At 36.0% G+C, this 15,225-nt stretch overlaps 2 protein-coding genes across 2 annotated transcripts; one reads left to right on the forward strand and one right to left on the reverse strand.

The window, feature by feature from the left end:
• Nucleotides 1–647: 647 nt before the first annotated feature.
• LOC122893364 (olfactory receptor 4F6-like) lies at nucleotides 648–1,589 on the forward strand. The gene has a single exon (XM_044230324.1). It carries the CDS (start codon nucleotides 648–650, stop codon nucleotides 1,587–1,589), a length of 942 nt encoding a protein of 313 aa, XP_044086259.1.
• A 5,119-nt stretch (nucleotides 1,590–6,708) lies between these two features.
• Nucleotides 6,709–7,615, reverse strand: LOC122894187 (olfactory receptor 4K3-like). Its single transcript, XM_044231661.1, is given in 2 exon segments — nucleotides 6,709–7,569; nucleotides 7,571–7,615. Coding segments are annotated over 2 exon segments (906 nt in total).
• Between the last annotated feature and the right edge of the window lie 7,610 nt (nucleotides 7,616–15,225).

Consider the following 15,225-nt stretch of genomic DNA (forward strand, 5'->3'; position numbering starts at 1 on the left):
AAACCAAACACAAAGTCAGTCTGGGGTTGCACATTTGATATAAGACCTCCATCTTGTCTGGGTCAGCTCCGGCCACTTAGTGCTTAAGTTCAAGCAGTGAAGGATTTCAGTTCTGTTCAGAGATCAGTCGGGCAGAGCTTTCCATGGCAGTTGCTTTTTCTAAGTGGTCAGACATAGAGGGGTCAGGTCTGAAGAGTGTGACAGTTAACTGCCAAAATCCTTCCCTTTTTAAAGGGACTTAATCAGTTTGGGGTCTCTGCAGACCTCTGGTTCTACTCATTATCAGTTCTGCGGTGTCAGCTGACATTTGTCACGGTGATATTTTCTAGCTGTAGTACCTGATCTGCTTCTGTCACTGCTTGATGCAGGCTCCTGCTTGACATGAGGGACCCCATTTTGCTTTGTAGAATATTATGCCCCAGAATGTGGCACAGTGCCAGGTACATAGATCTTCATGGTAGCTGCTGAATGAACTTTTGTTAAATGAATAAATTTTCTATGACTTTTTCAAAGGTGTTTTGTGACAAGAGTGAAGATTTTTCTTTAATGTCAGAATTTGAAACCCAGTGACTTCTGTTTCTTTCAGTAGCTCTCATGCATCCCTTTATAATTATTTTTATTTGACCCTTTTAGGTAACACAAAGTCAATGAATAAACCAAATTACTCTTCAGTGTCTGAATTTGTGTTGCTGGGACTTTCTACCTCTAGACCAGTACAGCATTTTCTCCTTGCCTTCTCTACAATGTTTTATGTAACAATTGTTCTGGGAAATTTCCTTGTTGTATTTGTAGTGACCTTTGACCCTCACTTACGGTCCCCTATGTACTTCCTTTTAGCTAATCTCTCATTCATTGACTTGTGTTTTTCTACCTTAACGGTTCCTAAGATGATTCATGACCTGTACTCTGGGCATAAAACCATATCCTTTCAGGGATGTGTCATCCAGATATTTGCTCTTCATGTCCTGGGTGGATCAGAGATGGTGCTGCTGGTCGCCATGGCCTTGGATCGATATGTGGCCATATGTAAGCCCCTTCACTACCTGACAATCATGAGCCCACAGATGTGCATTTCACTTCTATCTGGTGCTTGGTCTATTGGCTTCATTCATTCAGTGGCCCAGTTAGCTTTTGTTGGCCATTTGCCTTTTTGTGGTCCTAATGAGATAGATAGCTTTTACTGTGACCTTCCTTGGTTTATCAAACTTGCCTGCACGGACACCTACAGAATGGAATTTGTTGTTATTGCCATCAGTGGGTTAATTTCCATGAGCACCTTCTTCTCATTGCTTATTTCCTATATCTTTATCCTGGTCACTGTATGGAAACGTTCCATACGTGGTGGTTTGTCTAAGGCCTTTTCTACTCTGTCAGCTCACATCACCGTGGTGATTTTGTTCTTTGGACCATGCATCTTTGTTTATGTGTGGCCATTTCCCACTGTGTCAGTGGATAAATTTCTTGCCATTTTGGACTTTATGATTACACCCATTCTGAATCCTGTTATCTACACACTGAGGAACAAGGACATGAAGATGGCAATGAAGAGACTGCGTAGTCAACTCCTGAGTCTGAGAATGATTTCCTAAACAACTCTCAGGAGCACAAGTTACTCTTTGCATTTTCAAGCAACTTCAAGTAATACAAATGCTTAAATAATTATACAAAATTTGGAGCTGTTTTTTCCTAAATCCCCCATTTTATTATATTCAGAATAGATCTGTAATTATGAGGGTATGTGGAACTATCAGGTTAAATCTAATAGATTGTGTGACAACTGAATTGAAACCCCAAAAAAAGTTTACAGGAATTTGAAAAAGCACAGATTACCAACTTAGAATCTGCTGAAAGTATGACCTCAGATATTAATTAGACTGTCTGGATTCAAACTGATCTATTTCGAGCTAATATACTAAAACTTTTGACAGAACTATGAAATATATAGCTTTCCTTCCATTTAAACCTGGGATATGGATAATTCAGTTCTGTTTTTTTCTGAAAGACAAAAAATATATGAGAGAGGATTTAAAACCTGGAGAAAAAGGAACAAAGAGGGAGATGTGAGGTAGACAGAAGTAATGAAGAAAGATTGAGATATGTAGGTGGAAAAACAAGGAGAGCCTCAGAGATAGCATGTTTCATGGATTTGGCCTGTGGCTATTACATTTACTCCTGGTTGCCTCAGTTCTATGAACTCAAGCCATCTCCATTTGGCCTGGGGCAGGCAAATATATATATGTGTGTATACACACACACACACACACACATATATATATATAATCTTTATTTTAAATATATTATACATATTTATATATATCTTCTTTCATAATTTTTGAACTTTTGACTTAATGTCTATGACTCAATCAGCAGATATTCTTTTTTTTTTTTTTTAAAGATTTTATTTATTTATTTGACAGAGAGAAATCACAAGTAGATGGAGAGGCAGGGAGAGAGAGAGAGAGGGAAGCAGGCTCCCTGCCGAGCAGAGAGCCCGATGCGGGATCGATCCCAGGACCCTGAGATCATGACCTGAGCCGAAGGCAGCGGCTTAACCCACTGAGCCACCCAGGCGCCCCAATCAGCAGATATTCTTTAACTGCCAAGTAGATATTTGATATTATTAAATAGATATATGGCTGGTGTTATCGAACCATTACTCTGTCCAAATTATTTGTTGACAATTTTTCTCTAGTAGCTAGTCTTGTATAACTCTTTTCTTGTTCAGGTTATGGGTCTTAAGTATATGCGTGTGTGCATTTGTGTGTAGAATCTGTAGAAATTGTGAAACTAATTTAATTTATATTTTGGTTTGATAACAAGAAGATCAAGCTAAATTCACTGCTAGACTGTGAAAGGACTCTATATCCTGAGTATTTGCAGTTGTTTCTGGTTATACATTCAGTAATATTTCACATTTTTCCTGTTCATTTTAATTTTGTTGCTTAATATTTATGTTTGTAATGGATTCTTACTGGATACATTAAATTGAAAAGGATAAACATAAAACCAGATTTCTGAGTGAGGAATCTGCCATACTTTTGATGCTAGCAGGAAAATGGAGAAGGCTCAAGGTCTAAGCTCAAAAATTCTGAAGGGCAGGGGACCTGGCTGGCTAAGTTGCAGAGCTTGCAACTCTTGGATCTCAGGATTCTGAGTTTGAGCTCCACGTTTGGGTGTAAACATGATTTAAAAATAAAGAAAAAACCTTAAAAAAAATTCTGAAGGGCCTAACTAAACCACCTAAAATATTTCAGACTGAGAAGCAAGAGATCCATTAGAATCATAATTAAAACTTGGAAAGGATATATCCAAGGAACAGGTATAAACCAGAGGTATACCGAGTCTTACAAAAACTACAATCCATTCAAATATGCTCAGTACTTGATTGGATTAATATGATTACACCATACCCTTTTATGCCCCATTGAAGAAACAGTAAATAGTTTCTGGAGGAATATATTAAGTCAAACCTATATGACTTTTTATATACAGTGCCTAAAACACATAAAATAGGAACACGCAAAGAACCAGGAATATATATGCTTTATAATTTTTAAGAGGAAAATAGTTTAAAAGAAGAGCACAGAGGGCTCAATTGCTGAAATTAGTAGAGTATAAAATGACACATTTTAAAAAAGTGCGAGAACAGTTGAAAAAAATGGAGAAAACGATAAAAAAAATTTAACAGAGAAATGGAATATCTAAGAATCAAATGATATTTTAGAACTGAAAAAGCAACGTAAAGGTAGGAATGTAAGTAAGAGGCTTAAAAACAGTGAACACAGAAGAATCAGTGACTTCAAAGACAAGTCAGTAAATAGGTAATATCCAAACTGATGTACAGAGATATAAAATACAAAAAAAAACCCTCAGAATGTATATGTGTGTACACACACACACACACACACACACATACACACAGAAATAGTTATTTTATATAAGGGTTTGTGTTTCAGACTCTATTTTGGGATGTTACAAAGTACACAAGACCATGTTACCTTTACTGGCTCTTTGGCCCCCGGGAACCTGTTGCCACTGCTTATCTTGGAAGTGAACATGTTCGCCTGCACACTGGCTGGAGCAGCAACTGCTGGAGGCCAGTGTGGGTAGGCTCAAGGTCTCCCAGGCTCCCAGGGGCTTCAGAGGTTTAGTGATATTGCATGCAAAATGCCCGCAAGGATGGCCTGCTGGTAGATGCTCCAGCTAGAAGCAGCATCTTCCGGGTCCCAGATCCTGTGCATTATTCTTAAGACAGTAGGAAAGAGACTGCTGAAGAATGCTTTTCAGTGCAAAACAATGAATGACTGCCTAGAAGTCTCAAGAAAACACTATTCTCCAGCCAAAAGATTTTCATATATTTCAGACCTTTCCTGTGGCTTTGGTCCTGTGTCAACATTCTATGAAAATTGATGAGTTTCTATTCAGATAAGGAAACTAGATGAAAGACTACACTTTAAATAATAATGGCCTGATTCTTTTGGTAAAGTATTTTTATATTTAAGACCAGCAAATGTGAGAAGCACTTGGGTGGCTCAGTCTGTTAAGTGTTTGACTCTAGGTCTCAGCTCAGGTCCCGAGTTCAAGTCTTACATGAGTTCAAGTGCCTACAGGCAGTCATGAGACTCTTTAAGAAAAAAAAAAAAAATACCATGAAATGTACCTCTTTCATAAGGGATTTACTATTGTTCCTATACCTGGAATATTATGTATGTTTTATTTACTGGATGTTTCCATTTGGGGAAGGAAACAACTTTGATGATTTAAAAGTTGAATATTTGTAATTTGTTGCTCCTAAGATTTTTATAACCTAACAGAACTTGTTCTTTCTTCATGAATTTACAGTTTTTAAATGAAGACAAGCAAGTATAAAACTGTGGGAAGAATAAGCTTTATTAATCAAATGATATCTTGATTTTTCTAAATAAGAAGTTTGTTTAATTTGTATCACTAAACATGGGAGCTGTGTCTTAGCAAACTTGTTTGGAAAGATTCATGTTGTGTTTAGATTACTCCATCCTGTGTACAAACCGGACTTAGCCTATGTCTTCTTAAGTTCCTCTACTTTACCCTTGTGATTATACTTTAAAAAATATACTACATTATTTCATGTCTTAAAAAAAGTGTTTTAATGTGATCATCAGAACATGCAAATAATTAAACACAAAATAATGTGAAAATATGACAACCTAAAGGAATTCTTAAGTCACAAGTGTCTTACTTTGATGAGGTGCCTTTGATTTAACTTGTGACAATTTTAAAAGGATACTTTTTGTTTATAATAATCTTTGATGAGTTTGGAAATAAAATTTCTGCTTAATACATCATTTAAAAAATATGAAATTTGAAGTGTATCTGGGTCCGTGGATTTCAGATAAAAAGATGTAAATTTGCATACCTTTTTGTGGCATACAGTAGGAAGAATTCTTAAGTTATTGATATGGGGCCTCGAGGGAATGGTTGAGAAAGAATACTTGGTATGTTTTTGGTGCAAAAAGTGCTTTTATTATAGCATGGGGACAGGACCCATGGTCAGAAAGGGCTAAACTTTTGCTGTATGAAGCTGATTGTTACATGCTTGGTGTCTGAGGGAGAGGGGACACACAAGGAGTGTTTAATCACAAATGTTTTCTTTGAATTTCTACTCATAAACTACTTTTGCGAGATTTCTATGGTGCTTATCATTCAGCTCGATTTTAACTATCAGTGAGATATACAGGCAGTCCTGAGATCCTATAAGAATGAAGCAGCTAGCACGTATTTGATTCTTATTGGAGCTATATAGGCTACAGATCAACCTTCTGGGCTAAAGGTGAACATTCTTCTGCTCCCATCCCTCTTCAGTTATGTTATATGTAGGAATGAACAATTCACAAACTTCTTATATAATCCAGTTGCTTACAAGCTATCTGAACATTGAAGTGAATTAAATGGATGATTTATTCCAAAATCAGACTTTTGGGCCTCACTTTTATAACACTTTTCCCTGGTTTTATCTGATATAGATCATGAACTTTCTAACCCATTTATAAATAAAAAGAGAAGAAGCAAAATCCCCAAAGATTGTTAGTATATCCATCTTTGTATTTAATTTAGCACATCTTCTGAAGATAATTACACAAATAGCTAAAATATTATGTTGGGGGGCAACACTCTCATCAGATTATAATTATGATGCATTGCTTTTCTGAGTATGAAAAGAAATACTTAATTATTACCTTTACAGCTGTCTCTCCAGATAAGGTAGCTAAATATCAACTGAGAGACTATTTATCCCTTAATAAATACAAAGAGCAATATTCAATGCACTGACCTATTGACCAAAATTTAAAGATCTATGCAAAATGCTTTGCTCATTTGCTCAAAGAAATGCTTAGCATAATAGAAAATTTTAAGTTGTTGAGATAGCAGCACAAATACTGGTAAGTAACATTAACTTGTTACTAATTTTAAGTCATTTTTGAGCACAAGCAAAATCATAGTCATAGAGACTTGCCACATTTTCCAGACAGGAAATCATTTTGCATTCCATGATCAACAAATGATTATGGAATATGATAGAATTGGCATAAAACTTTTATCTGGAGATACACATGATTTCCATATGTGAATGGGGGAATGCTTCCCAGTCCCAAGCAACAGGACAGGCATGGGTAATTTAGAGATTTTGATACCATGAGACCCCAAAATACTGAAATCCATATGCTAACATCACAGTCTCTTAATGGCATTTTTAATTTCTTTGTTCCTTAGAGTATAAATAGCTGGATTTAGGAGAGGTGTGATCACTGCATAAAATACAGCAAGAAACTTGTCCACCCAGGTGATGCTGAGTGGCCACAGGTAGATAAAGATGCAAGGCCCAAAGAATAATACTACCGCTGTGATGTGGGCAGCGCAGGTAGAGAGAGCCTTGGATGCCCCATCCTTAGAGTGAAGGCAGATGGTAAACAGAATATAAGAGTAAGAGATTAACAACACAATGAAGCAGATGGTTGCCAGAACCCCACTGTCAGCATTTATCCACATTTCTAGAATAGAGGTGTCTGTGCAGGCAAGCTTGATCACCAATGGAATATCATAGAAGAAGCTATCCAGTTCCCTCAGTCTACAGAAGGGCAGTTTTATAATCATAGCTAGCTGGCTTATTGAATGCGCAAACCCAACGATCCGTGATGTCATCACTAACCCAATGCACATTTTCCCGTTCATGATGCTGGAGTAATGAAGTGGCTTACAGATGGCTACATGACAGTCATAGGCCATTGACACAAGGAGCACCATCTCACCCCCTCCAAAGAAATGTCCAAAGAAAATCTGACACATGCAGCCTTCAAAGGAGATTATCTTGTTTTCCTTGAGAAAGTCTGTGATCATTTTAAGGGTAGTGACTGAGGAAAGGCAGAAGTCAATGAATGAAAGATAGGCTAACAGGAAATACATGGGGGAGTGGAGATGAAAGTCAACAATAATTAGGAGCATAATGAAGATGTTACCTAAGATAATGATCAAATAAAGTGAAGAAAATATCACTAGTAGGAAGGCCTGGAGCTCCCATGAACTACAAAGCCCCCAAAATAATAAATTCAGACACCGCAGACTGGTTTACTTCTTCCATTTCGTCTAGTTTGTTCTAAATGTATCTGAAGAAGAGACAGGAAATCAGATTTTCTGAATAAACACTTTGTGAATCAAGATTTCTTATATATTGCTGATGGAAGTGTATACTAATATAATTAGTTTAGAAAAATGTTGGCCTTATCTTGTAAAGCTCAATGTTCACGAATTCTGTGGTTCATCAATTTCATTCCCATTTCCATAACCCAAGATAAACCCTTATGTATGTACATAAAGAGAAGTGTAATAATCCCCATAAGTAAAACAATTGAATATTAGTCAGAACCATAATAAATTATAATTATAAAATGATATAGATGTATCTTAGACATAATAGTGAAAATAAAGTCCAAAATGGATCCACTCAGCACAATTTTTAAAAAATGAAAAGCAATAGAAAAATAACAGTATACATTGCAGGAACTCATACAAGTGGTTAAAACTATGTACAGAAAGAGAAGTTGTAAGATGTAAATAACCTCAAGTAAAGGGAGATGAAAAGTCAGCATAAAGATGAGCACATAAGCAGTTGTATGTTATTAACAATTCTTTAGATCTTGTATTGTATTTTTAGATCATGTTTTCATCAGTATAATTTTACCATTAAATAAACAAGCAAGTAAACACAAAAATGTGCTTGCAAAAATTGTTAGGCTGTGTTATGAATCAAGAATTATGGTCAATTTGGGGTGTGTGACTCACTCAGTCAGTAGAGTATGCAACTCTTGATCTTGGAGTTGTAAGTTCAAGCCTTGCAGTGAGTGTAGAAATTACTTTAAAGTAATTTTTTTTTTTTTTAAGAATTATAATCACTTCAATGCTATAGACCTAGGTAAATAACATTTTTTAAAATGACATTTTGTTGTGTCAGGTCTATATGTTAGAAAAATAGTTTCTATTTATAAATTTGAAAAACTGAAACAATGTTCAACATTATTGAAGGGCAATTTTTTAATGAATAAATGGATGAATCAATCAGTTTTTAAGGTGAGATATTAATATTATTTTTGTCAAAATGATAAAACTTATCCACTAATGAACATATTTAGCTGAGTACAAAGCAGATAACCTATCAAAAAGAAGATAGTTAAAAATTATCAAAGAATAAATGTTCCAGGGATAAAGAAAGGATAAATCACGAGCAACAGGAAGAAATTGTTCTCTATTCATGAAATTCAAAGCTTACCTAACCTGTGAGAAATTACTTACAGCCTGAAGTATACCTCAGCCATAGTGAAATCTGAGGTTTAGTTTGAATATCAAACTCTAAACTGTGTTTGAAAGCCATTCTGCCAGACTTGGTATAAACCATTGAATATACAATGTGGTGTTAGGTTTCCAATTCCAGACAAGAGGGCTTCTGAGAAACTAAAATCTGGAAATCTGTACATGAACTAAAATGATCCAAAGTCTGTAATTAACTCTGGGAGAGATACTATGCATCAAGCTACTAGAGGAAAATATTTTTGTGTGTGTTACAAATGAGAGTTTCAGAGGTTGACAAATTCCTTCCTTTCCCACATATCCATTGAAAGTCATTTCCGTTCAATCTTATTTGCTTCAGCCTGAGAATTCGTGATTTTTGAAAGATATTCCAGGAATCTTTGGCAGAAGACTTTCTTTGCAATAGCAGAGTAAATGGCAAATACAAATTAACGAGATTTTTAATCAAATAAGTTAGAGAAACTTTTAAGTTTGCCTTTAAACTTGTCATTTTTACCATTTAAATTAATTACTTAAAAAATTTAACAATCCTATCAGGCTAGACAATAGATTCATATTCTCTCTCTCTTCCTTTGCTTTTCTCTCTTCTTCCTTGTTTCATTTTTCCTTCTTTTTTTGCCATCTGTTTCTGCTATCTTTTAAAAATTTGTAGATCAGAAGGGCTTTGCCGCAATGGTTCAGTCATTTCCAGCAACCACTATTAATACTTGATGACTGGTGTTCATAGTTCTCTATCAAAGTTAGAAAGCAGCTCTACAGTATTTTTTTTTCCTTTTTTATATAATTCAGTGCTATTATAAATATTTTTAAAAAGATTTTATTTATTTATTTGAGAGAGAGAGCATGAGAGGGGAGAAAGTCAGAGGGAGAAGCAGACTCCCCATGGAGCTGGGAGCCTGATGCAGGACATGATCATGGGACTCTGAGATCATGACCTGAGCCGAAGGCATTCTGAGTTAAGCCGAAGGCTTAAGTGACTGAGCCACCCAGGCACCTGATAAGCATTTTTAATCATTGTTTCATAACCATGACTATAATCATATTCATTTTACTACGGAAAAGCTGAGTTAAAAGGTAAATGCCCAAACTAACATAGTTAATAGCATTTATTTGGAGTTAGCTTTTGGAAAGAATGTTGGTTTAGAGAAACATTAGTTTAGTTGGAGTTAGCTTTTGGAAAGAATGTTGGTTTAGAGAAATGTTAGTTTAGTGGAGAAGAAATAGGATTTCTATGAATCAAGAAAAATAATAAAACTCTTTATAAGAATATATGTTCTATGAAGAGATAATTGATATAAGAATGTAAATGGTCAATAGCTATTTGAAAAGTATGCTCTGTATCTGTAATAATTCTGCTAATGCTCTTGGCACTAACTGCTTCAAGTTTCCTCTGATTTGTCTGTTACCCTCACCTCGGTCTATAATGAACATGTTGTTAATATTGTTTAAATCCACAAAGGTGATCAGATACCAGGGATGAAAATGTCTAGAAAGTACTAGAGTAGGAGGGCCTTTTAATTCTTCTAATACAATCAAGAAAAATATATTGAATTTATTTTTACTGTGTACTCTAATAACTTTTGGACACTGTGAATGAAAATGAAATAGTCTCTAGGTGCTGCAGGTTATACCAAAGAAAAAAAAGCTTATGTGTATTTTCTCACCTAATACTTGCTTTAAAAGTTGTTAATATTGGGGTGCCTGGGTGGCTTAGGGGGTTAAAGCCTCTGCCTTCGGCTCAGGTCATGGTCCCAGGGTCCTGGGATTGAGCCCCACATCCGGCTCTCTGCTCAGCAGGGAGCCTGTTTCCCCTTCTCTCTCTCTGCCTGACTCTCTGTCTACTTGTCAAATAAATAAATAAAATCTTTTTTAAAAAGTTGTTAATGTTATTTTAGTTGAATTATGAAAGACAAAATATTATTGATAAATTAAGTATATTAATAGCCATATTAACAATACTGTTATAATTTATTTTCAAACATGTCTTAGGTAGGAGAGTTAAATTTCCAGATTCCAAGAGTTTAATTGTAAAATCAAATGACTTAAAGCAGAACTCACCAAAGAGAATCAAAACTAAGGGGGAAAAAGAAGGAACGAAAGAAAGAAAATGAGACAATTCCTATTTTTGCTTATGGAGCTACTAGTTTCAAGTGGTATGAAAACTAATCTCCCTGTTTCTTACTGTGTTTCCCCTCCTCCCCCTAAATACCCACTGTGTACCAGAAACTTTCACTGACATTATCTAATCTCCACAATAACCCCATGAAATAGGTGTTTTTACTCTGACACTGACTCCCAGTGTAACCTGGTAGAAGTCTCAGAGCAGAGAAATAGTGTGACTGTGGTGCACACTCAATGTTTCTGACTCTAGTCCTTCTCCAACTTTGGTACCATTCTGCATTTCCTTCTATTCATTTCCAAAAGCATAATTCCATCCCCATGGTAACTATTGACTGTTAAAACTTTTTTTTTTTTTAAGATTTTTTTATTTCATTTATTTGAGAGAGAGAGACAGTGAGAGAGAGCATGAGCGAGGAGAAGGTCAGAGGGAGAAGCAGACTCCCCATGGAGCTGGGAGCCTGATGTGGGACTCGATCCCGGGACTCCAGGATCACGCCCTGAGCCAGAGGCAGTCGTTTAACCAACTGCGCCACCCAGGCGTCCCTGACTGTTAAAACTTTTGAGAGATTTCTTTCCACATTTTCTATCAGGTTTTTTCCTTTTTTTTTTTTTTTTAAGATTTTATTTATTTATTTGGCAGAGAGAGATTACAAGTAGGCAGAGAGGCAGGCAGAGAGAGAGAGAGAGAGGAGGAAGCAGGCTCCCTGCTGAGCAGAGATCCTGATGCGGGACTCGGTCCTAGGACCCTGAGATCATGACCTGAGCTGAAGGCAGCGGCTTAACCCACTGAGCCACCCAGGCGCCCCTAGGTTTTTTCCTGGCCTTAATTATTAACATCAATTTTCTCCATGTTTGGAAATTTCTGTTAATTATGCCTACATATCTGTGTCCGGAACAGTCCCTTAATCCAGAAAAACTGCAGACCCTGCTGACTTTGGTGCTGTGAAATACAAATACTCCCTCAACCAAGGCAGTTAGGGAGGGGTGACACCAAATAGAAAGCATTTTGTCTGATACTGTAGGGAGCCCAAAAGTCCCGAGATATAGCTGGGAAAGGAAACCTTTGAATATTTCTGGAAGCTGTGCAGAAAGTCCAAGCCATCCCAATTAGTGTGTATGAAAAATGGTATTAAAACATTGTGAAAGTATCTTAAATGTGATAGAGGAAGGGAATTACAGGAGCAGTTAAGAAACTTACAGAGTATAACTATACCTTCTTACCAGAGGAATACTATATTTGATCATATTTTTTTTTCCCATGGATAAAGCACTGTTTATATTTTAACTAGAATTTGAAATAAAATTATATTTCAGCAAAACAAATAATCTACTTTCAGTTGTGACCAGTATTCATGTGAGAGTGTGAGGCATATACTCACTGTAGAGAATAGCCTCTGGAGTAGGAAACTACCCATGTTCTAGTCCCTTGGGACCTCTTAATTTCTGAGTTTCTCTGAATTGATAGTATCTCCTGAAAGTGTGCCTTTCATCAAGGTCAAAAAAAAGACCTGGTCAGTACAATCATAAAATTTTCAGTGATGGAAATTAAGTACAGTTTTAAAACATTTCTTTGGCTACCTTTTTTTTTTTTTTAAAGGAAAATACTATTTAGAAGTAAGTTGCCATTTAGTTCTAGTTCCTTTAGAAGCCAGATGATTTAGATGAGTGGTCAGAGAAGACCAGCAAAAGGAAATGAGCTGGTTATTAATGTGCACCAATTGTACCTATGACAGAAGAGCCAGCCTTGAATTACTGGTTTTGTTGGGTTTTAATGGAGAGTAGAAAAACATTTTGAAGTCTTGAGAATTTTTGTGGTTACATGGGCAATGTTCTAATTTTAACATTTAATGTTAACATCATTAATGTTCTTTTAAATAACAAAACAGGGGTGCCTGGGTGGCTCAGTGGGTTAAGCCGCTGCCTTCGGCTCAGGTCATGATCTCAGGGTCCTGGGATCGAGTCCCGCATTGGGCTCTCTGCTCAGCAGGGAGCCTGCTTCCCTCTCTCTCTCTCTCTCTCTGCCTGCCTCTCTGTCTACTTGTGATCTCTGTCTGTCAAATAAACAAAATCTTTAAATAAATGAATAAATAACAAAACAATGATGGAAGCTTACCCCTTTATTTTCATTTATAAAGTATTATGTAAATTCAGTAGTACTGATCAAGAATCCAACACTTTAGAGGTTTGAGAAGGAAATATGATAGTCTGTCTCTATCTGCATTTTCCTCTTATTTTTTTCTTTTTTTAACCACACACACATAAAATCTGCCCACATTTTGGTGGGGTTGTTTCAGTGTTTTTTTTTTTAATATTTTATTTATTTCTTTGACAGAGAGCAGATGTAGGCAGAGAGGCAGGTAGAGAGAGAAGGGGAAGCAAGCTCCCTGTGGAGCAGAGAGTCGGATGTGGGGTTCAATCCTGGGAGCCTGGGATTATGACCTGAGCTGAGTGCAGAGGCTTTAACCAACTGAGCCACCCAGGGCACCCTGTTTCAGTTTTCTTTTCATGCAATTAGTTATATGTACACATGTCCATATATATATAATTGAAGGAGTCTTGTTTGTTTTTGAATATGTAAGATATAGAAATGTACTATAACTCCCAATTTATTTAAAATCAACTTATGCTTAAATATCCTTCATTCAGAGGCACCTGGGTTAAAGCCTCTGCCTTCAGCTCAGGTCATGATCCCAGGATCCTGGTATTGAGCCCCGAATCAGGCTCTCTGCTCAGCAAGGAGCCTGCTTCCCTCTCTCTCTCTCTCTCTGCCTGCTGCTCTGCCTACTTGTGAGCTCTCTCTGTCAAATTAATAAATAAAATCTTTAAAAAATATATCCTTCATTTAATGGTAATGATTGCTTTTAGAAAAATAAAGAGAAATTAAGAGTAAATTTATTTAAAATATACCCTTTTTTTGTTCAAAAGCAAATGTAATTTTCAAGATTCTTCATAATTTCTTGGAGTTTGGAAAGCAAATGTAGAAAAACAATGAGGTTCAAAGAAGACATTGTCAGTCTCGACATTAACTATGTGGATAATATCAGTGATATGAATCCACTGGTTTAGCTTGGCTGAAGATTAGATAGATAATGGAAGGAAGGCAATGTCTTGAGATATAGCTTAGAAGAATCTCTACATTAAAGTATAGTTTGCTATGTTTAAGGAATAGAAACCACAGTTAAATAAGTCAATAAACTATTTAGGTTGCATTGTGTGAGTATTATACAATCTGGAAAATATGAACATTTTAAAATCATATGTTTCTCCAGCTTCTGGGCAATGGGGCTCCTGTTCAATTACAATGAGAACAAAATACTGAAAACCCCAGCCTGGCTAATATAATTAATAAGGCCAAGATTTCTATGAGCTAAGAATTGCTGTACAAGGATAATGAGGAGGAAAGAATTGTCATATAGTTATGGATGGGCTCCACTTCCCACATTTTTAACAGTACTTTTTGATGATTTCTTTGTAGGCCCTCAAGAGATGATACTTTCTATATTGGTAGGGATTATCTTATTCTAACTTCAAATTCTGGAAGACTGGGGCATATAAGGTTTAAGGTTATGATTTCTGTAACCTGCTATTTTCAAAGCAAAGTTCTTTTTGGTGTAATTTCACTGCTTGGTGCCTATCTTTTTCTTGCCATCATCTTCTAGCAATCTACCCAACGAAGAGAGTGAGTTAAAGATTATGTCTTAGAAGAATTGCTAGATGTAAATACATATAACACAGATCCCTTACCTTAAAGACTAGAGTAGTAAATAAATAAATAACTAGAGTAATAAATAAAACATTGAACAACAGAAAGTAGTATATAATTAGGGTTACATTTTTCAAAGGATTAAAGGATCAACCTGGGTAGCACAGATTAGTTAAAGTACTATGGAAGATACTAAATTTGACTGAATGATAGGTAGATTCTCCAAAGATATAGGGATAAGGAATGTAATTTCAAAGAGTGGGAACTTTAGTATAGTACATGAAAGAGGATAGCGAATCATATAAACCAGAGCCCGGTCAAGTTACAAAATCTTAGCCTCATATTTTTGTATCTAAAATGGGATTCTTGTATTAGCTTAATATTTATTTGCGTGTGTGTGTGTGTGTGTGTGTGTGTGTATGTTTCTAGACAGTATCCTACGAAAGTAGTTCAGGTAAACAAAGAAATGCACAATATGTAAAATGTGATCATAGTGTACCAGATTTAGTTTATACTACACAGCAGATATTCAATTTTGCCTTCCTTGCTTTCTTTCTAGCTGA

This window comes from Neovison vison, chromosome 13 (assembly GCF_020171115.1).
Source record: "Neovison vison isolate M4711 chromosome 13, ASM_NN_V1, whole genome shotgun sequence".
NCBI lineage: Eukaryota > Metazoa > Chordata > Mammalia > Carnivora > Mustelidae > Neogale > Neogale vison.

Excerpts from the sequence above, each read along its gene's own strand:
- LOC122893364 (XM_044230324.1), top strand. The coding sequence starts at position 648 with ATGAATAAACCAAATTACTCTTCAGTGTCTGAATTTGTGTTGCTGGGA.